The sequence below is a fragment of the Amyelois transitella genome, chromosome 6, assembly GCF_032362555.1.
Source record: "Amyelois transitella isolate CPQ chromosome 6, ilAmyTran1.1, whole genome shotgun sequence".
Classification (NCBI taxonomy): Eukaryota; Metazoa; Arthropoda; class Insecta; order Lepidoptera; family Pyralidae; genus Amyelois; species Amyelois transitella.
Window position 1 is genome coordinate 3,470,255 of NC_083509.1, and position 25,188 is coordinate 3,495,442.

Here is a 25,188-nt window from a genome sequence, read left to right on the forward strand (position 1 = left end):
CACGGACAGCTCTACGTCGCTTGCTCGCGGGTCACCAGCTGTGACAGTTAATTTGTGATGTCTCCAATGGGCAAGACATCAAATGTTGTAAACAAAGAGATAGGTACCTACTTTAACTTTCCATTATTATAATTTCCTTTTTTTGTCTTTAGAATTTATTCGTTTTTTAACAGCTGCGCTTCCGAGCTTTGCTTTTGTAAAAAAAATAAACTATGTTCTATTCCAGGCATTATTCTTCCCGTGTACGTAAGTTTCATCAAAATCCATCCAATAGAATTTGCGTGATTGAATAGCATCCTCAAACAAGCACTCACGTAGGTACATCAATTTTTTTGCATAATCTATACTAATATTATAAAGATGAAGAGTTTGTTTGTTTGAACGCGCTAATCTTAGGAACTACTGATTCGAAATGAAAAATTATTTTGCGTTGAATAGACCATTTATCGAGGAAGGCTTTAGGCTATATAACATCACGCTGCAACTTTAACGAGAAAACAAAAAATGGACTATGTGAAAAAAAAAACGGGGAAAATTATTCATCCTTGAGGGCTTCAATGATGCTCAAAATAACTATTCCACGCGGACGAAGTCGCGGGCACAGCTAGTTGCAAATAAATATCATCCCACGACCAATCCTGTTAGGAAATGATCAATATTGTTTCAAAATAAGTAGGTAAACAACAAAAATTACGGAAGGAAATCATACATTTATCGCATGCTTTTATCAGTTGTGGGGTAGATAGGGACAACAGTACTCGAAATTACTGAAAGGCCACGTTCGGCTGCATGGCTGAGTGATGGAATTGAGATTATTTCTTGATTGAGCTTTAGGGCACGTGAAGAAAAGCTAATGTCACACACTAACCTTTTTTCCTTTGTTATCAGACTAGAATGGAAGTAAAGAAGTTGGAAACCAGCCAATTTGCAAATTATCATAGCTGATTTACATAGATTTTGACTGACATTTACACACCGCGACAAGCTATCGCCGTATCGTGTTCGTCATAATAAAAAGCGAAATAGCGATAGTTCTTCGCGCGATAAAAGCGGCGTCGCGCGTGACATGCTACGGGGGCAGAAAAGAAACAGAATTACGAAAATGTCAGTAAAAACGAAAATCTATGCGAATCAGCCATGATAAATTGCAAGTTCATTATTAATTAAACGATTTGTCAGGGCGAAATTTTTGGGAAACTTTTTAACAAGCTGCGCTGCGCCGATGTTCATCCGCGGATTTCCCTCGAAAACTTGTAATTTGATATTTTTCGCTAAACAACTTACAAAAAGTAAGCAGATGCAGGAAATAACCGAGGTTTTCTTATATTTACGTAAAAAATATACATAATGAGAATATTATTGTGTCTTGAAATTGATGAAAAAGTATGCAGGGCTCGTGGCAAAGAGGCGGTATTTTTTGTTTGTAATGTATATGTACATATATGCAATTGATTGTAAGATTGGTTATGCAAAGGATTAATTTTCTTTACAACATATAAAGATCTTTTTATTCAAAAAATGTAATAAAATTTATATTATATTGTATGCACAGGACTCTAGAAATTTTGTAGGACTTAACATTGGGACAGGACTTATGCTTCACTCATGTAGTATCTCATTTCACGAATGTAGTTTATTATACATTAACAAATTAATTTGCTCGTCAACAAGCAATTTGACCAAAGGTAGCCACTCCCCAGGGCTGGGTCAGTAGGGAAATTATGAAACTTTCTGATGGATCTGCAAACAACTATCTATGACAATCGAAGGACCCCAACTTTCTTAATTAACTAACTACGCAGTCTTTTGATTGGTACTCCTATTGTAAACTACATTGATTTTGACGAACACATACAATTTTATTGTACGGAAGATGATTCTCCTGAGCCAACAGAGTCGATAGAGCTCAATACTTTGAAGACTAAACGTCATGTTTAAAAAGTGGGAAATCAGAAGAAAGAAGATCTCTCGTCTGACTGTCGTGATGACCTAACCCAGCTTAGGACAAGACTACACTAAGCAACAGTGCTTATGATGGGGGTTTGGAACAAAATCCCTAAAATACACAATCGCCATTTCCTAATGTTGCTTCTATTTTAAACAATGAGAATTTCTGAATGTTATCTGTCCAGTTATTACGGAAGCTACATTTTAGAATTGTCACGGAAATTCCAAATTAGCTAGCATTCATCTCTAAAAATTAAGAGGCACAATATTTAGACAGACAGCCGACGAAAGTGTTGCCAGCATTAAAACAAAGCTTTGCTTTCAACATTCCACTCGGAAATTCCATTATGATAAGTCCCGGCATTCGTTTCAAAAAAGGGAAATTTTCCTTTCACTGATTTTTTCCTTCTTACAATTCTTAGAATTGTGAAGATTGTAAAAAAAGTTAAATTTTGTGTATATGTAGCAAGGCTTTTTAAGTATTCATTTGGGATTGTAACTAAAAGAATTCCAATCATTTCATTGAGTCGTCTTCAGTATTTTCGTGATAGTTGGCTCTGTATGCCTGTGTGTTAGGGATAAAGCCATGACATATGCATGTGTGTACGTATGTTTCCATCAGTGTTAATTAAAAGACTCAAATATCAAATAAAATATATTTAAAAAAATCGAAATTAAGTTGCCAAGCTTTAAGTAAGATTTAAACTTATTTAATCTCTGTTTAGTCACTTTTATATCCTTAATTACAATTCAAAACATCGAGTGTTTAACGTGAACGTTCGCGATATTGATTTTCGATTAGTAATAAATTATTGACTAAAAATATGCTCATTAATTGTGTGGGATCATAGAGTTTATTTAGGACTAGAGGCCGTCCGCGACTTCATACGCGTGGAATCAATCCCGCGGGAACTCCGGGATAAAAAGTAGCCTATATGTTATTCTGGGTCTTCAGCTACCTACATACCAAATTTCATCGTAATCGGTTCAGTAGTTTTTGCGTGAAAGAGTAACAAACATCCATTCTGACACACTTACAAACTTTCGCATTTATAATACTAGAGGCCGTCCGCGACTTCGTCCTCATGGAAACCCTATCAATCCCGCGGGAACTCTGGGATAAAAAGTAGCCTATGTGTTATTCTGGGTCTTCAGCTACCTACATACCAAATTTCATGGTAATCGGTTCAGTAGTTTTTGCGTGAAAGAGTAACAAACATCCATACATCCATACAAACTTTCGCCTTTATAATAGTAGTAGGATTAGTAGGATAAGCGTGCTGTGTGTATTAAGGCACTTTAGAATAAGACTTTTCCGTCACTTTCTCGTAGATATTGCAAAAGACGCTGAGCATGAGATAAGAGGGAATATACAAGCAAGCATAAAGACTTCAATACAATAATTGCAATTGGGTTTTGACCCGATTCTGATTTCTTGAAATTAATGATTCTGATTTGTTTATCATTTTATGCCTTTATCCCGTACGCGGTACACAGAGCCAACAGTATCGAAAAGATAATGGAGTTAAAATTGCACTATTCTAAAGCTCAGGGAACCACACGGCACATATTTTATAATAAATAATAATAATAAATATATACAGGACAAATTACACAGATTGGGCTAGCCTCGAAGTAAGTTCGAAACTTGTGTTACGAGAGAGGGCCAACGGTGCTGTTATTATTTGAGTCGAAATATAACATTAATTAGTCGGCAATAAAATTAAGTCACAGGCTATGTGCTGATGGACCGTCGTCAGTTAGGTGTATGATCTTGCGGTTTATAACATTGACTTTGGAATCGTTAATGCATACGAAAAGCCACAAGGACTCACACTGATATCACATCTCCATGACAAAACCCCAAGACCTTCAAACTTGTATCCAGTGTGGTAATATCTGTCTCTCGTTTAATTTATCTTAGTATTTATTTTCTAGTAATAGTTTTAGAGGAATTTTTTGAAAATAGACAACCTATTTGGTTTAATATAGTTAATCTTCTCGGGTAATTAACAGTTTTTATGTAAAATTTTATCGAAATCGGTCTAGCGGTTTAGCTTTAAAAGCCTAACAGTAAATCAATTGAACAATGTTAATTAGTTTGTTGTTAATTAGTTAGTTGTATTACAATGTTATGCTTTTATGCTTCATTTGAACTGCTCGTGGTTTTGTATCATTTGAAAGTTTGATTCCGAATTGAAATTATGTTAACACACAAATGTGATTAACATGCGAATACATTTCGTGACTGCCCGAATACTATCCGTTTATGTTATGATGCCATTTGTTGAAATGGTCATTACTTTGGTCTACGGGTCAGGCAGTTCCAAGTTTATATCCCGAAAGTTAATGTTTGTTTTGATACGGATCTATAAAGCATAAAGTTTTTATTTTAATCTAGGCCAATTAAAACGAAGAATGATTTAGTTTTAGTGCGTTTTGTGTACAGTGGACCTTATAGAATACATGTACTATTAGGCCATTGTACATGTGGCCCACTGTCCAAGTGTACAGCTTTGGTTCTGTGACTGTTTAAATCATCGTAGTAACTAAACAAATTAATTGATATTGAGTTAGGTTTTTAAAAGAGGCTTTGTTATGCTTGTGAGCTACGGTTTATGAAAATCTAGTTTGTAATTTTAAAGTTATAATGGAGAACGTGTTATATTATTATATTTGATTACTAAATTGGGAGCTGAAAAAAAAGTAAAACTTGTGAATTAAGAAACTCCGATTTATTATAATTAAAATTAATTAACTTTAAGTTTGACGAAAGTTCTAGTTGTAGGGTATGATAAACGTTGTCTAGTAAGTAAAGTCTTATATTAAACCGTGAAATTTAAACAAGAAACTGCAAATAAAACGCGCTGCGTTTTTATAGCACTACAAAAAAGTTTTGATTCCCACATAATATATTTATCCGAGGAAATTGGTTAGGTATCCCTAGTTTTATACTTTTCAATCTATTTTTTATTAGAGTCGCTTCCCAAACGATGTCGCTATTGAAAAGTTAAACAATTTCTTCTTCACCATATTTTATTTTATTAGGAACTCATAGGTAAATGGGCTTTTTTCGTTTAGCATTTTGTCTTCTTATTCTCAACAGGAACACCATTATTAATTAACAGTTTTAGTTTTATTTCCATCTTAATATATAAATTAATGAGTTTAATATTATATTTTGTAATAAAAATTCTAATCTTTAAACTGCGGAAAGTATTGAAAAATATAAGTAATAACCAGTAAAATGATAAAAATTCAGAAGAAATACGAAAGGTTCTATAATCTCGGGAGAGAAAATTTTGACCAAGCACTTCACTTGAGAAGGGCTACCACCAAGGTTTTATTAAAATGTATAATTAGGCCTAATGAGGGTAAAAAATCCTCATGAAAGATGGAAAATCCTATGGGCAAAGAGCTAGGTACAGCTGTTATAAAAAAAAAATCGAACTGGGTACTGCCAAAATGTGCGTAAAAAGTATTTCCAGCTAGAATAAATAAATAAATACGCACTGTAAAGTCGCATAATTTTCCATTTTTATACGAAATTTATGCATTATTATATATTTTGTAGGTAATAAAATAATACTAAATTAACTAATAATTATACATTTTTACAATAAAATTGTAAGAATGTATCTACGCGAATTATCTACACGCAAGTCGTAGCAGATTCGTAGCGTCGTAGCAACCTTAGTCTAGTAGCACCGTAGCGTCGTAGCACTCAGTAACCGTCCGGCTTTGATCGGGAGAGTACGCCTCGCGTCCCACGGGAGCAAACAAATGAATATGTGATACACGTAACTTGACAAACTTTTGTATGGTATGCAATGTGAACTGAACTACATTGAAGAATCGTCAAATCTGATAAAAGGTAATGTGGACAATAGTTTTGTTATATTTTTAATTCTCATCATTTTAAAAAGTTTGAAGTTTTGAACTTTTTAATGTTACATATATGTATATCAAAACATAATTAAGATATCGTTACTATAATAAGGTACATAATTATTGTTGTAAACATTATAATGCCATATTTGTGATAAAAATTAAATAAAAAAGTTTATAATAAATGTTTTTAAAATTTTCAGACTTTTTAATATCACGATAATTATTTAATGTCGATTCAACATAAACATTAACTTATATACTACAAGTTACACATTTATATATTAAAACCACAGCAGTGATCATTCATCATTATTGCAAATAAACAACTGTCATGGAAATGATGAAATACATGCCAAATTGAATGAATCTGTCAGAAGTTATTCATTGTTGATAAATAGAGCTGAAAATCTCTGTGATTTATGAGCGTACTTAATAAAGAGTAATTGTTTCGCATGATTTTAAAAATATCCAAATTATTTTTTTATATTTCTTAAGTGTCAATTTTTCTTAAGATTTTGGGATGCATTTTTTATGACCGTAAATATGTTGTATTTATCTTCTCTCCGTTCACTAAATGCCCAAGAAATCGTCATAAGGAATGTAACCATAGTTATATTTAATATTTGAGTGAAAAAAATAGTAATAATTAAATAGTAAATATAGTAATATAATAATTCTTTTTAACAAGGTTAACATCACGATTTATCAGTAGAATAATCACAGATATTATTGTTCTGATTTCTGTATATGTATGATATCGAATAATATATTTCATTTAAGCGTATGTCTTAAAAAATAATTACATAAATTATTGTTAATAAGTTTTATCTTATCCTTGTTTTATAAATGCTTAATCATCATTGAAAGTGGATATTTCATGGTTCAGTGGTTAAAGCGTCTGCTTAATGACCCGAAGCGCCTCCTTCGATTAGTTGTTTCCAGTGTATAGAAGTTGAATAAGTTGGTATTAATTAATGTAGGGCCATACAAGCTAGATTCGAATATGCTGATTATTGATAAGGTAAATAATTAGGATGACACGATCGCGTCAATATTTATGGGGCGAGATGTCCCTTAATTTCAATATTAATGGGCAACAATCTTTAAAAAACTAATTGGTCATGCTCAGCTGTATGGCTTAATAATTATTTCTTAGGTATAAATATAATTAAAGACTAAAAATTAATTAATTTTAACTATTTTACTAAATAAACTACTTAACGAGTTGCTAGATTTCTGGAAGAGTCGTATTATTCGTTTTAATTTGAATGTGGTGAATGAAGAAAGAAAAGCCCTAATTCAGTACTGTTCTTATTAAAAAGCTATTCGTTGAAAATTTTGGAAAATTTAAACACAAAGGATATCTTATACACTGTCAGTAGTAAATAAAAAATGCATAAATAGAAAAGTATGAGGAAAAGTTTGTTTAAACGGTACAGAAAACATTAAGTAAATTTAACTTCCATTCTGGTCTAATATCGAAGAAAAACAAAGTGTGCGTCAGCCGCTATTCTTCCCGTGCAGATTGTTAAAGTCAATCAAAGGAAATTGAAATAGATTTATTTAAAAAAAAAAGGATACAACTTGCGATTCTTTTTTACTCGGGTTGGCAACCTGTTACTTTTTATTCGATATTTATTTCGATTCCATTATTAAGCAATGAATGTAGCCTTTCAGTCTTATAAGACTATTGGCACTGTCTGTCTCGTAAGGGATATAGACGTGATCATGTTTGTTTGTATTAAATGTAACAGAAATATACAATGGCGGTAAGTCCGCCATTGTATATTTCTGTTACATTTAGGTTTGTATTATTTTTACTTTCTTGAAGCAATATATAACTGAACATATATTTTATCCGTAAATAATGAAGTTGTTTCGGGTCGTTTGTTTTACGTGAAAACGCCATGATGCAAGATGTATGGCAGGAAACTCAAGTCAATTTGCATAATAAATTTTGAGGCTGCCTGAATCTCATTGTATATTCTTCGTAGTAACATTTTGTTACGGTGTTATTTGTTTATTTGACGGACGTATTGTTTATTGAACAAATTTCACAAATTGACAGGATCATTAATATTAAAATTATAAATTAAACTAAAATAAACCTTAATTAAACTACTTAAGGAGAGCTAAAAAATAAATCTACAAATACATCTTAACGTGAAACTAACACTTAACGGATGTTTATTTATGAAAATATGACAACAACATTCGTACATTAATTTTTTTAACTATCGACTTAGGACGAAAATGTATTTTTTGCGTGTATGTTTGTTGACGCGATAACTTTCGAACTGCTGTCTTTAATAAAATTTTAAAGTATACCTTGAAATTTTATGTCAATAGAATTTTAAAATTCGTTGGGCAACATAATCGGTTCAGTAATTTTTGGGATGTTCTTAATAAAATAATAAAAATATGGATGTCGTAAAAGACGCCTAAGGGAAAGAAACTTGGGATTCTTCTTCCTTCTAAAGGCTAGCAATTTATAACTATCTGAATCTTAATTCCATTACAAACCCATACAGCTGAACGTGGCCTTCTGAGCTCTGTCTACCCCGTAAGGGATAATAACGTGAATACATGTATGTATGAATGTAGGTATATATGTATCTTAATAATTAAAAACACACACATTGAAAGCAAATAAATTAATTTAATTTGAAATAAAAACAGACATGGCACGGAAAGGCATATTGATCAGCCGCGAAGAGGATATCCGCTTCTTAATCTTACGAGATTTGATACTCTTCATAACAGCCTTCATCTATGCTTTTTTTTGGAGAGACATCTGCCACGACATTAAGTATTAAAAATCATTGTATACTTATAAATTGATCAGGTGTAAAATTGTAATTGTGAAGAGGTATAGGTATAGTGTTATTTAAATGGAAATTATTTTATTTTAATAACATTTAGTTGTTTAGATTTTTGTTTCTTTTATACACTTCAGTCTAAAATTACTCTTTAAACAAATAAAAATTAGCTAAATAACAATTATATTGTAATTATTTTTGTAACTCTTGTTTCATTCGAGCAAGTAAATAAGAATTTGAATACTGTATTATTCCGATATCTTTGGTAAGGATAGGCAGAAGTTACGGTTATAAAGCTACAATGAAATCTTTTGTTACGAATCCGTGAGAAATCTTTGAGAAGTCTGATAAAAAATCTTTCAATTTATAAAAAGTGGTATTAGGCACCTGTTTGTTCGGCGGGCGTGCTGGAGTAACAAAAGTAAGATTCTTATCAAACAAGGTTTAGCAGTTATCTGCAGGATCCGACAACTTTGTGCCAAGCGCCGAGCTTTCAACTTTGGTTATTATTGAGTTTTGGCTGCAAATTAAAGCGAATATTGTGATCCAATGGCTAAAATACGATAAAATGCAAATTGAACTGTTGGATGTTATTTGCATTAAATGCCGAAAAAAATTAAAAGTATTTGTATTTTCATAATAAAATATTTCAAGACTGTTAACTCTGTCTACCCCGCAAGGGACACAGACGTGATTTGATATGTACTTCTCTATGAGTAATAATATATTACTTGGGATTCTTCGGATAGAAACCTACCCAAATTTCAATTTCAATTTCGTCGTGATTTTGCATGATTAGTATTGTAACCCTGAAATTACCTTTTTTATCAATATTGAAAAATAAAATCAACGTATGCTTAGAAAAAATGGAATCCTCAAACTGTAACTGATTTTAAGGATTCCCTTTTCTAAGACAACGTAGGAGGCAGGTTATAATAATAAATATGAATATAAATAAGATATTTTTGTGTTCTATACCGCTTAATGGTTTTCCCTCACTTTTTTATACCATATCTTATTACCGAAGTGATAAAGCTCTTCTTATCTGCAGACATAAAGACGCCTTTCCGACAATTTAAGAATCATGAACCTTTATGAGGCGTTTTCTGAGAATACGTTAATAAAAATCCCTTGAGGTAAAACCTTTATGAATAGGAAAGTGTTATGTGATACCCTTTCTCGGAAGCGATTGAGGAAATTGTCGAAGTAAATGGTATATTGGGGCTATATTGAAACTGTGATCTGAAAGTGTAGTAATTTCAATGGTTCTTATAAAATTATGTGATGAAAGAGAAACCCATGCCGGTTTATTTTGGTAACGTAACTGCTTAAATTTATTTAGACAAATGACAATGACAATCGAATTACTCACTCTTTCTTTTTTTAATTTGAAGTTCTTAGTGGCCTGTATGTTTTTATTGAATAAAAAAGGTCCGTACACATTTTATACAGATTGAATTATGATGAAATTTGTCAAATTGTTTTGTATACAAACAAAAGAATCTGTTCGAAATACTTTTACTATATAATTAGGAAGTGAGATATTTTAAATAACTCGCTTTCATCATTAAGTCCTGGACAGACTCCCTATAAAGATGTCCTAAACGTAGCCTTTCTAATGTAAAAATGGACTTTTCATTTGAGGCATGTAACTAACATCTCTGTCTATACCGTATGGGATAAAGACGTAATATGTGTGTATTGAACCATTCACGCTGGAACTACCCACTCGCTACAATATGCACGTTCTGATCGTTAGCGTTTCGAGTACCTCAGTATCACGACATGAGATCATCTATAGCTTTTATGTCACGAACAAGCATTGTTATCATGACTACCTACACGTGTCATGTAATGTCTGATGCTATTGAGTTGGCACGAAAAAAATCGGGCTAGGTTAGGATTAAGTGCGTTTTATTTATACATTTAAACTTTATGCACATAAAATGTACAACAGGTGGACTTTATGCTACAAGGCATTCTCTGCCAGTCAAACCTTTGGACCAAAATGATATGGATGCACGGGTGGTGCGTTTACTGTAAAAGTTTTATATAATTAAGAATAATAGGTGACCGTATACACTTACATATAAAATAGTTTACATACATAAATATGACAATAGATATATACTGCATACAAAATAAACATACACATACTACATAGGTAAGTTGGATTGATGAAAAATTTAAGTGACGTACTATTTATGAAAGAGAATTTTATATCGAAATAAAATACTCTTGGTAGGTTGCACCACTGGGTCACCTTGTACTTCAAAGCAAATGGTACAAAGTTGTTAAATCTCCGATTAAGAAAATTCACACTAGACGAACGTACCTTGATCGGAGACGTTCTGGCAAAAGGCCAGGACAAGAAACTGACGAATCAGAGAGTTATGAATATGGAAGGCGCGAAAGAAGTATGCAGGGAAAGTGGAAAGATATAGCCTCTGCTTCTCCTTGAAAGAGACGTGATTTTATGTTTTTAATTTAAAGTTTCAACCATGTACGTAGCAACTGGTTGTACTTCCTGGTAATTTCTATCTTCATGGGAAAAGCTGTTAATTTGATTGATTGTTGACTGATTGATTGACTTTGTCTACAGATGAAAGCGTGGACGGCGCACGAGCACGACACGACGCTGTCTTGTTGTCGGACCCTGCACGTCAAACATGCTGCGTACGCCAGCGCCCTCTATACGTTGGTAAGTTAGTCAGACAGTTACTGACAACATGGAGGCGTAACTAATTAATTGGATTTTTTTTGAGAAATGAAGTGAAGCCCTTAGACATACATACCTACATAGATACATACATAAAATCACGCCTCTTTCCCGGAGGGGTAGGCAGAGACTACCTCTTTCCACTTGCCACGATCTCTGCATACTTCCTTCGCTTCATCCACATTCATAACTCTCTTCATGCAAGCTCGGCGGTTTCGGGTACTTTTGACCTGACCCTTTACTAGGACGTCCTTAATTTGATCAAGAAACGTTCGTCTAGGTCTTCCCACTCCGACCTTTCCCTCCACACTCTCCTTTTATATCTGCTTAGTCAACCTGTTTTCATTCATCCTCTCCACATGACCGAACCCTTAGACATGATTTCCATAAATTTTCATCTGAATTTTGACCATAACAATTCAAATATCCTCCTCCTCGCGTCGTATACCTCATTGCTGAGGGTCGTGACTCCCCCGCCGAATCACTTTCTCCTTGATCTCTTCCTTCCACCTGTTGCGATCCTTTGCGTCGTGGAGGGCCTTATGGAGATCGGTGTTTAGTGACGATCGGATTTGATCCGACCATCTTGTAGGGCTGCGACCTCTAGGTCTTTTTCCGTCAACCTTGCCTGTCACCATTAGTTGCTCCATGTTGTGACCGTCTTTCCGTGCAATGTGGCCGAAAAACTCCAGTATCCTGCGGAGACAGGTGGTGGACAGTCTCGTTTTGATTTGGAGTTCACGCAGGATAGATGCATTGGTACGGAAGGCAGTCCAGGGTATCTGTAGCATCTTCCTCCAGCACCACATTTCGAAGGCATCTATGCGGTCTCTATCAGCCTTTTTCAGGACCCATGTCTCGGCGCCATAGCTAAATATGGAGAAGACCAGAGTGTGGACAAGTTTCTTTTTTGTCTTCCGTGAAATGCCTCGGTCCTTCCATATCTTTTGTAGTTGAGACATGGCATTTTTGGCCATCCCTATTCGTCTCCTTATTTCCGTCTCACAGGATCCCCTGTCACTGATGTTGGCCCCCAGGTAGACAAAAAAATTCAAATATACATAGACCAAAAAAGAGCGAGTTTTAGTCATAGACAAGAAGCAATCTCTTACAGAAAATCTTATCTTCCAGAATATACATCCATATTGTTCTTTGTGAAAGTTTTTCCGGCTTTAAAGTTAAAGCAAAATTAACATTTCATAAGAGCGAAGTCGTGAGCAATTTAGATAATTCGTCTTGAAATATGGTGTAATGTCTATAATGAGGTAGGTGTTTAAATACAAAAAAGTTTGGAATATACCGGTTTTAATACCGGTTTCAACTTTGTAAATAAACTTTTTTTTTGTTTGCACTTAATATTTAGAGTGCAAAATTTCAACTTCATGAGAAAACGTGAGAGAATGTTCGGGAAATTCTTTGAGAAAAGTTTCTGTTGTCGCAATGAAATCGCCACACGTAGTAACGTGTTCTTATTGGATCGAAATCGGCTTGGTTGCCTTCCAAGAAATAGTTCCCAGGTCCCAATATTACAGATTTCCACTGAAATGTATCTCAAAAATCTTTATTTTTTGTTACAATGAGATTTCACAGCTGATATTTCATAAATATGTTCTATTCATACATACGTATAGTTACGTTTATATTCCTTACGGGGTAGACAAAGCCAACAGTTTTAAAAAGACTGCAAGACCACGTTCAGCTTTTGAGATGAGATGAGATTCAAATAGTGACAGGTAACTTGCCTGCTAGCTAAAAGAAGAATCCTAAGTTTATAAGCCTATCCCTTGCTCGCCTTTTACGACATCCATGGGAAAGACATGGAGTGGCCCATTCTTTTTTTATTGGTGCCGGGAACCACACGGCACTTCTATTTCTATTCCTGAAATGTTCTTTTATTGAAAGCTTTCTACAAGAAAGGTTTTATTGTAAATTGTTTTAATTTTCACTTCTTAATTTGTCAATGTAGGCATATATCGTATCACTTATTGACGTCAAATGTTATATTTTGGTTAAACATCCAGTTGCCTGAATGTGCAGGCTCGCGATATTGTCCCTCCCTGTAAGAACATCAATATTCAAACTAATGTACCTACATATAACGTCGTAAATAATCATTGGTGCATAGTCGAGATGGGATTTGATCCTGTGCCTTTATGCGCATCACGCATTTCAATCGCACTTTACTGATTCGACCATCGACATTCCACATGTATTATATTATATCCGTATATTATACCGTGTGATTCCCGGCACCAATACAAAAAAGAATAGGACCACTCCATCTCTTTCCCATGGATGTCGTAAAAAGCGGCTAAGGGATAGGCTTACAAACTTGGGATTCTTTTTTAGGCGATAGGCGAGCAACCTATCACTATTTGAATCTCAATTCTATCATTAAGCCAAATAGCTGAACGTGGCTATTCAGTCTTTTCAAGCCTGTTGGCTCTGTCTACCCCGCAAGGGATACAGACGTGACCATATGTATGTATGTAGTATATAATAATACTCTGTAATAAACGCCTGAATAAACATTTTCCGATCGTGTTCTCGGCATTGTTTGCAGAGACACGGTTTGCGATGTCGTATACCAACAGCTGCTATCCGCCTGTTTGTTGTTGTTACAAATCATGCAAATATCAATTTGGCTTCGTTAACATCCATGGGTGTAGTGGGATAGGTAAATAATACCTAAGTTGGTCATCCGTAAACTCCTCAACTAACCCATATTTGATCATGGTTACGCATCCAGTTGTATGAAGTTTTTCTTACGATGTTTTTTTATACCGTGAGAACCTTTTTTTTTACATATATGGGACAAACTACACATATTGAGTTAGCCTCGAACTAAGTTCGAAACTTGCGTTACGAGATACTAACCCAACAATACTATATTTTATAATAAATACTTATATGGATAAACATCCAAGGCCCAGACCAATCAGAGAAAGATCGTTCCTCATCATGCCCTGACCGGAATTCGCACCCGGGACCTCCGGTGTCACAGACAAGCATATTTTCCGCTGCGCCAAGGAGGCCGTAATTATTTTTTTAACCATTAACATTGGTTGGTATACAAAGTTAACTTTGTTTGTAGTGTTACTTTTAAGTACGAAGTTTGATTTTCAACTGTTTATTTATTCTTGTGGCTACACTGCTGAAAATATAAAATATGCCACGCCGATTGGTAATTTAATTTAACTTAAGTACGGAGTTGAAGAAAGGATTTTCAAGTGATTTTATTTTGTGGCACACTGTTAGAAATATGCTACGATACAATAGTTCATCGGTACATAGCTTCGGTAAGATTCGAACCCGTGGATCACACTCTTTCAGAATCTTCACTATCTCAATTAGATAAGATTAGAAAGCATAACGTGGACGAAAGTTAGAGTTGATAGATAAAACATCTGTTTATTCTTTCACAAAATCGTAAATTTACGTTGAAGAAATGAGGTATATAATTTTCACTCCAACATACCTCTGTTAGTAGGTGTGATGGAATGAAAATTATATTCCTCATTTCTTCACACCTATGCCAGAAACAGTGGACTAAGTCAAATTGCTCTAAGAATGGCTATTACAGCTTAATATTTCGGTGTAGATTTGTGACGTTTGATGGCCTTTACAATGCCGTAACTAAAAATTACGCTATTATAAAAGAAAAATGCTTTTGAGAAAAACGGATACTTAATTATTTTAATAGCTTATGAGTTAAAGTAACGTTATTTCAACATATTTTATTAAAAATCCAATTTTCTTTTAATTCGATAAAAGTTTTTTTACATTAAGTAAATTGAAAGGTCATGTACATATTTCTTCCTAATTTTTACAGAAATAGGTATATAGATTTAAACGTAGCCGCAATTGAATTTGTTAAACCAAGTAATTGTGATAAACAAGCAAACGTTGTTACTAATAAAATAAATATATAATTACATTCCCAAACTACTCTACTTACTGACTCGTAAAATGAGGGCCATAAAGTTCTATTTGATATTAATTGTCAAGATCGCAAGCTGTGTTTAATGAGGGTCCCGATTATCATCGCTAAATCGCATTATTTTAACGTAATTAATTATGACTGCGAGTTTTAATTATGAATAATTAAAGTAGCACCTACTATTATGTATATGATATCTTAATAAAAATTGCTTCATTATTTTTTTGTTTACAGATAGCTTGGAATTTTTAAGTTATTTTGAATTTTTTAAATGGACTCTCCATCATATTTTGATTGAATAAAACATTTATGGCGTCGAAATTAAAACTAAAAACTCACGTAACATATTCAATAACGTGTTTTTAATCATCCTTTTAAGTAATTTATATTGTTTAAAGACTTTGTCATCATCCCTATTATGTTATTAAAAACGTTATAGTTTGACAACCAGCAGCTGCTATGTTTACTAGTTACGGCTTCTTTAATTTTTTTATTACAAATCTTATATGACCGTACTCTTGGCAATTAGCTGTTCATGTTTGAGAAAATTTTGCCAGCCTATGTTTGATACCAACACGTCTTGAGAAATACAAGGAACTTATACCTACAGTGTTCCCACTAATTACTCTCCGCTGCAACCCTAGACTCCGCTTCATTTATCTTCATGTGAAAGCAATCCTCTCCTATCCACGTGATTTGTTTCAGGAATCTCGACATGGACCCTTCTCATTACTTGGGTAGCTTAACTTTTGGCATAGAATTAATTGTACTTTGTTCAGAAAGGACATTGAATATCCTATCAGATTTCGATGGCTTAACACTCCGGGCCACATTAATGTTAAAATATGTAATAAATACGTGTATAATTGAAATTCTTTGACTAGTTTCAAGATTATGTCTTTTAGTTAAACTGTCTTTGATGACTTCAACATTGGCTTTAGAATACGATTTAAAAAAATGAGTAAGGTTAAGCAGATCATACTTGAGTCGCTTCGTGTAAAAACCGGACTAACCCCATCTACTCGTAAGATCATGATCCAAAAGGCGCAACGCGGGCTCCACTCTAGAGGTGAGGATGTAACCGCCAGAGGGAAGAAGAACCAAAATTGATTTGTAATGCTAAACTATTAGAAAAATATCAAAGTCGGTAAAACAATTCCGTCCACTTAAATCAAGCTGCAATACGGCCAAAAGGCGGGCCCTTAAATCTCATAACCTCCTCTATTGCACAAGTTTGCACATGCATCTCGGAAGTTTGGACAACTTTCCCCGGCATCTGGCTCGTGTCCTTTAAAAACTATTCCTCGGAACAAATTAAAGTGATTTTCAACTAAGTAGTCAAAAGAAGTGTTTTGCTTTCTTTTGTAGTAATGATTGTTGATTTTTTCAATAATCAGATAACTAAAAAAGAAGGTATTAATTCCAAGCCCAGCCTTACTTACCAGCACCATGATTTTTATCCTGGTTTAAAAAAAATAGTGCATACCAGATTGATTTTACCGAGAGTAATATAAAGTTTTTGATAACACAAAATGTTTGTTTTGTGAGCTTTGGGTCGTTTATATTCGTATGTAAGGGTTATGTGGCTAAATATTGTTTTTTGAAATGGAATGTTTGGGTTTCAATTTCATTTAAACTAAAATATATTCATGTTTTCACTGCCGTTTGGAGCATAGTTGAATGTGATTCAGGTACTTAATTTATACGGTTTTTTCCTTTGCTCCAAGAAAATCAGCTACTGTAAGTAATAACACCTTACGTAAAGTTTTTAAAATACTAACTAAATAATAAAACTGCCGGTGTTGAAATAGCATACTTTTTATTTGTTTTACAAAAGACACCACTAACACTCGCATAGGCGATAAAATAATAAAACCCGATAAATGATAATTACTATACTAATTAAAAGCTTACTTGCTAAAAGATTCAAGTCACGAATGAATTAAGATACTAATTAAAATGGGCGTAGAAAAGAGCTTCACAGTAGAAGATTTAATCTAAATGGTGTCCTTCTTAATTAATTTTCAACATCGCGACTCCATTATGTTATTAAAAGCGTTTATATGTAAATTAAGTGCAATTAATTAAATTTGTAGTTATAATTGTATAAACTGGAGATTCTGTTTAATGTATAAATACGCACGGTTTGTAAATAAATATATTTTTATTTGACTGTTTCTGCGGGCGAGTTTCGTGCAAAATTAAATGCGAAAGTAATAGTTTATGCATTATAAGAGAAAAAGTAACTGAATGAAAATCTATTTTACTTTACCACAAATAAATATAAACCAATATATTAATGATGTATGTATATTAAAATGGAAATCTGATTAAATCCCTAAATGCTGGTTTCGCATCTTGGAGTCTGCCAAGAAAGAAAGATTGAGTGAAGTTTGATAATCTGAAAGATGTTTCAAGATAAATTTTATGAGTGATTTCTTCCAAATTCAAATGAATACCCAATCGTTTTTATTTTTCCATGATTGCTTAAGCGATATCATTTTTCTTTGTTTCAGAATATATCAATACTAGTGGTGCTGTTATATAGTTGGAGAATCGGAGTCAATGCCAAGAGATACAAAGAGCTGGACGATGTATATTATGGTAAGCAAAATATTCAAATCAAAAATTACTTGGATAAACATCCGCAATATTTTTTCAAAAGGTTTTCAAAATTTTAACTGTCTTGAAATTAGGCTTGATAAGAACTTTAAAAAAATTGGAACTTGTTTTAATTTGCCTGGTTTAAATTATGAGTACATAATCATATCTACATTCACTAAACTTGTTTTTATTACACGCTAAAGTCGTTAAATTACGACTAAGCCTTTAAAATACGATTTTCAATAGCAAACAGTAAAAACTTTCTGAAAAGGGGTTCAAATGGCTAAAAATTTATATTTAGAACTAAAAATTTTAGTCATATTTTATAAATTTATTTACTTCAATTAAGTACTAAGCTTTGTTCCAAAAAGTTGCGTATAATTCGTAAAATACGGGGAATTATGTATAACTTTTATGACAAAGGCCTCTAAAAATCAGAATTGGAATCCATCCACTCAATAACCTTCAGAAATATTTATGCCTTCCAAACAGGCACTCACGATGCTTATTATTCCTCACCGTTCCAATTATTGTGTCAGTGACTTGATGGATGGGGCGCACTGGAGTACTTATTTCATTTAATAGAGTGTTTTGATGTCTTTGTAAGAGGTCTATGTAGAATTGGACTGTACAAAAATCCGCTTAGAGCCAGAAAAAGTTAAGCACTATTTAAAGTTTTATATAAGTTTTGACTTTTAAATTTTAGAAATTATTCATTTTTATGAAAATTAGATATTTGAAGTTAAACAAATATTCAATCGAGTGTCTTGGATAAGTAAGAAGCGTATCGTGCTGTATCATGCAATATCGATTTATGTTCGTTATAAATTCATTTTAAAAAATAGGTAATCTGACAAAAAAGAGTTAGGTAAACTTAATTTCTGGTTCTTTAATTTTTGAACAAAACCATATATTTTACCCATAAGAACTTACCAGACTTTAAGACTAAGTATTTGAAAATGTTCTTAATATTGAGTAACAAAGAATTCGACAATAATGTGTATTTCTAGTTTACATAAACTTAGATAAAGTTTTTCGTAATAAATTCGCCAGACATAAATAATGAAAGATGAGAGTCAAAAGTTAGACTTTCTTTAATCTTCACATGAAATATAGGAGTTATTACTTTCTCTTTGAGACAGAACTTAAACACGTTTTTGCGCAGAACATAAAACACCCTATAAATTTTTATAACTAAGCCGTCAATTTCTATAAATAGGTATAAAAATTGCGTGCCGGATAAACACAAAAGAATACAATTTCGTATAAAGTACGGATCTCTGTAGGAGAACAAAAATATGGAGAGCTCAGAAAAGACACTAACAGCCATAGAGTTCGCAATAATACTATAGAAGTGATAAGTGAATGTGACGTCACTCGCAACTTAAGATAGTAACAGCAAAATGAAATTTTGAGATTTATTTGACAACTTTGCAACTGCGCTGTAAAATGCCATGCAATATGATGAATGAAGACTTAGTTAAACATAAAGTTATAATTACTCCCATAAATTAAGTACATTATGGTATTTTAAAAAATTTATATTGTAATTCTGATTTCTGACCTTGGTGTGTGTGGTGCTTGATTTTGTTCTAGCGCAGGAAGGTGTCTGTAATACTATATATACAGTTTTTACTAATTTTCCCGATGAATCTAAAATAAGAAACTCTTCACTTAAAATAGAATATGTCGAAATAAGCAGCATAATTTCCTATTCATCTCTCCTCTCCATACTTTACTGAGAGGGGCAATTACGGAGTAATGAATTCCATAAAAAAGGTTCATTCTTTGGCGTTCAGCTCATTATGCTGCTTATTCCGATATTTTCGCGAGTCATCGAAAAAATCGATTAACTAAACTTAAAATGACTGTTGTTAGCACGTAGTAATGATCTTTTGTACCAACAAACAGACCGAGAGCACAACGAACATGTCCAATTAAATAAATAAGGGTTGTTATAGCCGAGAAACAAACTCCTATTTTATTTATTATGAAACTTTTTGATGCAAGATTTATACTTATGGAACGCTCAAGACCTTGACGCTTGACCACTAGGAAACTATATCTTTAAATTGTCAATAGAACGAAGACCCGGGAAAATGAAGCGTACAATAAAAAAATATAACATGGGATATACTACAAACATAAAAGTAAACATGAAAAACAGTCTTTGTATGTGTAACCGCAAAAAGTCATCTAATTACTTATCCCGAATATTTCCTAACACAACACGAACCAAAGAGCAGAAAATTAATGTTTAATTAACGATACTGCTGCTCAGTAACATCTTTTTGCAATCTGGAGATGGTTATTTGGTTTCGTGATTTTATCCTAGTAATATCTCGTATATTGCATCCTCACCACCCTGGAGAAGAACCCGGAGTATGCTTTTGACCATGGAAACCAATGTACATAAATCTTTAAAATAGTTATTGGTATATGGCCGAGGTAGGATACGAATCTGTGCCCTTCAGCGCCATCACGCATTTTACGCGGGCACCTTACCTATTCGACCACAGAAGCTCTCTCTATAATTTATTACATACCTACCTTTTACAATACTCGTAACACATAACCAATCAGGATTTTAAAAATGTCATGATCTTGATAAACAGAGATAAACACTTTTTTCTTTATAATTGGCACATAATTTCTAGATACTGAAACAAGATATAAATACCATGGTCTACAAAGAAGCATGCCCCTGCCATGTCACCTACCCAAACCACAGGTGGGCTAAATCTCCCTGTAGGTGACTGTACATCTAGCAGCAAAACCTGCCAATTAAAATCTAACAACTGAAATCGATAAATCGGCTTAGCCGTCACGACACCGGAATTACCAACATTTGACATTTATCCTCTTTCAGTCATTTGCTGTAAAATCAACATTTCTATTTATTCAGACGTCGGACGGAAGCTCTTTTGAATTTCAAGACGTGGTTCAGGCCATTCAGGTCATTAAATATTTATACAACGTACAGTCACGTTTGTTTCATGCATTTCAGGTCTGATTTTCTGAATAAGATATACTTTTTTCTTGTTTTGTTGGTATATTTGCATGTAAGAATAAATTTGCTACGCTAATTTTGTACTGATGTTACTTTTATATATTTAATTTTATTATACTTCGTACCTAGTTATTACTTAACTCATCTATTCCTCTTATCCATATTTTCATACTTATATATAATATATGCGAAGTCTATCTGTCCATCAAAATGGGAATTTGAGTTTGGCACATTGGGTGCAAATAGTTTTATAACAACTTCATTAAAACTTGAAAAATAAAGGATATTGTAGGAAAATATGTTCTGAATATCCGCCGCCGATGAAGAGGAAAGCCAAAATAGAGTGGTAATCTCAACTTTTCACGACTAGGACTTGGAACTGTCGTAAACTAAGATGTGTTTAAAACACATGTTTAATAAAAATATAAAGACAAAAACAGTGTTGACTAGTCTGACTGCGTTTGTGAAAAACGTATCAATATTTCATTCCGTGATGGATTTACAGCAAACCGAACGATGTGATGAAACAGCGGTCCGACCAGATTAATTTTAATTGAATTTAAAGTGATTGTGCATTTTAAAAGTACATTGTATTTCGTACTAACGATTTTAAATTAATAACTAAATAAGTTATTGATATTGTAGTTGACAAAAATGTCCATTTAATAGGTACGTAACGTACGTAAAAACATTTTTAGAGGAGAAATTTCGCAATAGTCGACTTAAACTAACAACGAATACAATCATACGTATACTAAACAATTTATGTATATTTCATAACATACGTCCTTCCATAAGTACTATTACCACGTACACATTGTTTTAGGAAAGAACACGTAGGAAATTTTTTTCAAGCGGTCTTATATTATATTATTATCTAGTGTTTAAAACGAGTAACAAATAAATATGTGCCGTTTGGTTCCCGGTACCAACAGAAAAAAGAATAGAACCACTCCATCTTTTATCCATGGATGTCGTAAATGGATATTAAGGGATAGGTTTTAATATTTAAGGTTCCTCTTTTAGGCGATGGGCTAGCAACCTGTCACTATTTAATCTCAATTCTATCAATAAGTCAACCGCGTGACCTTTTCAGTATTTTATGAGTGTTGGCTTTGTCCGGGGATATAGACATAATTATATGTTATGATAAAACAAATAAATATAAGTACGAAAAACCCTTGATACAGTAGGGTAAAAAAAATAAACAATTTTATATCATTTGTACTAACCTTAACTTTTATTTAAAAGAAAGGTTTATCTAATATAATTTTGTTAAACGAATCGCACTTACTGCCTTTCCTACCGCAATACTCATGAGTTATAGCAGAGAAGACAAATGACGTTATATATCACTCCCGCGCCGGCAGACCGCCTCCATCACTGGCTTATGAAAATTAAAGGAAGCGCCACATGACGTATTAAAATGTATCGTTCACAGCCCTGGCTCGGCGCAATATTGCTGAAAATAGGCTCATCCATTTTAAAATATTCAAAGTACAGAAGAATATCGGGACGGAAGGTTATTTATTTCATATGAGACTCGGCAAATACATGTTTTTGACAATAACATAGCCAAGAATAGGTTATCCTTACTTTTAATATTACGAAGCTTAACGTACTTTTATTTTATATATCTCGGACTCTTCGAATCTTATTACAATGAATCAAGTTTTATGGTATAATTACAGGTTTGTGATAATATAGAGAGAAACAACTTCTAAATGTAGGGTTGAAAACGGATCTTAGCTCTGAAGATGCAACCGAGAACAAGCAAAGCTGAGAAAGAGAGAGACATGAATCTTGGTATAGTCTTCTTCCTCAAGTTTTAGTCCTGGTTATATCCTTTCAAGGAGTGACGCACGGGGGATGCTCTGTGTCACGTTGTCCCAGTATTTGCCTTGAGTAGTATTATATCTCCAAATAAAGCAATTCTCGGTATTTGCGCCGGCGCAGCTATCTTGAGGGAGGCCAATACTAAGATCTAAAACCTATTAATGCATGAATGCGCAGGCTGTTTCTATACGTATAAAAGATATAAGAAATACCAGTGTATGTAGTGTAGTGTAGCAATATAAACTTAGAAGCGCGTACAAATACAACGAAGTGAACCAACAAAAGCAAACTTTGAACAAGGATATCTCCCCGTCTCCGCTCCCATTACTCCCTAAGCTAGCTCACTAAGTGGGTGTTTGCTTTAAATTACACACAATAAAATACTGAGGGCGAATAAGTGAAACAATTCTTCGTCAGAACTCCGTCGTTACTTTTAAGACCCTCGCATCAGTCACTGGAAGTAATTTCGTGCAACCCTGCAAAGAATTTCTCTAAAGTTCTTCTGAGGTTTAAATTCCTCAGGTTTTATCGAACATGTACTTTGTTTGTTTATTTCTTAATGTTTAATCTTTGATTTCACTTTGACTTGACGGTCGTGACATAGAAAAGAACCAACGATTCTTTGTAGCATAAGTATCGATTTTATGTTAAATTGGTAGTTCCAAAAGTCGTTGTCTACCAGAAAAATTAACATTGCTTTGTAATTGGAAAAAACATAGTCAAGTCATCTAGTGCAACAAACCTGATCCAAGAATTAACAAAGAGCTTGATAAAGAGGACGCAGTAAAATTGGTTGATCAGCCAAACTCGATCCAGTATGGCACAGCAAAAAAGAAAAAATTACTTATTTCTTCTTTTTTGCTATTTACAATCACTTTATTCTCTTTTATCGTACAAACATTGTTGTAAATATTTACTTAACGAATAAAATTCACACACGTCCAATAAAGCTTTAGGACATCAAATTTTGGGTATTTTTATTAAAAGATTTAATACACATTTAATTGACAAATCCAATATTTATCGACATTCATTAGCGCCGTTCCCGACACAGGCGTCGCAAAGAATTCTCATTACCACCCGGTGACTCCGGAATCCGACCTATTGTTTTAATGGAACGTGTCGAACGCCTCGTATTGTTTTCTCGCGAAATCCACACCCATTCAGTACCTTACTTAGCATATTTTTGTGTACGTGATAATTGAATTTGGAACTGACTGTTATTAATTATACCTGTATACAAAAGGAAAATAGGTCACTGAATCACAAAGACGAAATTGCACTAATCTGTAAATTTTTATTTCCATGGCAGAAATCGATTTAATCAAAACTTGCCAAGCAGATACCTAGTTGTAAATACTTGATTATATCCTTAATTCGTAAGCATCGTCTAATACGCGTACGAGTATATCTAACATTTTACACACTTTAACAAAACAAAGATTTATCTAACAGAAAAATATCTGCACATGTTATTGTATCTTATAACTAAAAGTACGTTGTTTCCACAATACGAGCTTGAACTAAATAAACAGAAAGGCGGATTATAACTGAAGTATTGTTTGATCAGGCTATACAATCAACAAATCATTCGTTGATGCGGTAGAAAGCTTTTAGTTTTGCCCAAATAAGATAACAATTTGCTATTCCGAGAATTAGTTACGTATGAATTACCCAAAATTTGGGGTGTCAAGTCTGTTTATTTGTATACCCTGTCTCTTATTTTCATACTTTTTGTAAAAAGCGATCTCAGTTCAAATGGTTGGGTAATGTGAATGTCATCTAATGTAACCACTATCTTTCCGCCAACCCGTGGTTCTACCAATTTTCCTGGTCATACAAAATTTATGGCGATTTTAAAGGGAAATGCGCAGTTATCACTTTTGTGCCTTGCCTCAACCTGTTTTTGCCAGCAAGCCAAGGAAGGCCTGGCTTGATATCGGTTATCGATGCTCCAGTCGACACAAAGTGAAAAAATGTGATAGAAAGTGTCTTATTAAACCAATGAAAAATATTTTCTTATTAATCCAGTGTCTACCTATAAAGTTCTAAGTGTTTTTGTCCCTCAAAAGCCCAAGCAAAAAAAAAGCATACCCATAGGATCTGAATTGCACCAACATAAATTGGAATAATCCAAATTCTATAATAACACCATAATCAAGGTAACAGATTATAGAGAGAGAATACGCAGAGATGAGAGAGAGAATCAAGGTTCACGTTACATACAGCACAGCCCACACAACATTATTATATCTGACGTCTGTCATCGTTTATAACATCAATGAAAATCAAGCTAAGTTGCAAACTTGGCCTATCCATAGTGTTAAATATTAAATTAGTATGTACGCAGCAAGAGCAGTCAACTTTGATGTTCTTGGGTGAACTAACTTCACAAATTACCAAAGGGTATGTAACTTGCTCA

General features: G+C 33.5%; 1 protein-coding gene across 1 annotated transcript in view; it reads left to right on the forward strand.

Moving 5' to 3' along the window:
- The first annotated feature begins 5,682 nt into the window (after positions 1 to 5,682).
- Positions 5,683 to 25,188, forward strand: part of LOC106139223 (uncharacterized) — a 30,789-nt gene continuing 11,283 nt past the window's right edge. Inside the window, exons 1-3 of the mRNA XM_013340618.2 lie at positions 5,683 to 5,821; positions 11,260 to 11,358; positions 17,833 to 17,920. Of these exons, the coding sequence (XP_013196072.1) occupies positions 11,260 to 11,358; positions 17,833 to 17,920 (187 nt within the window). The 5' untranslated portion in view covers positions 5,683 to 5,821. The remainder of the gene's footprint in view (positions 5,822 to 11,259; positions 11,359 to 17,832; positions 17,921 to 25,188) is intronic.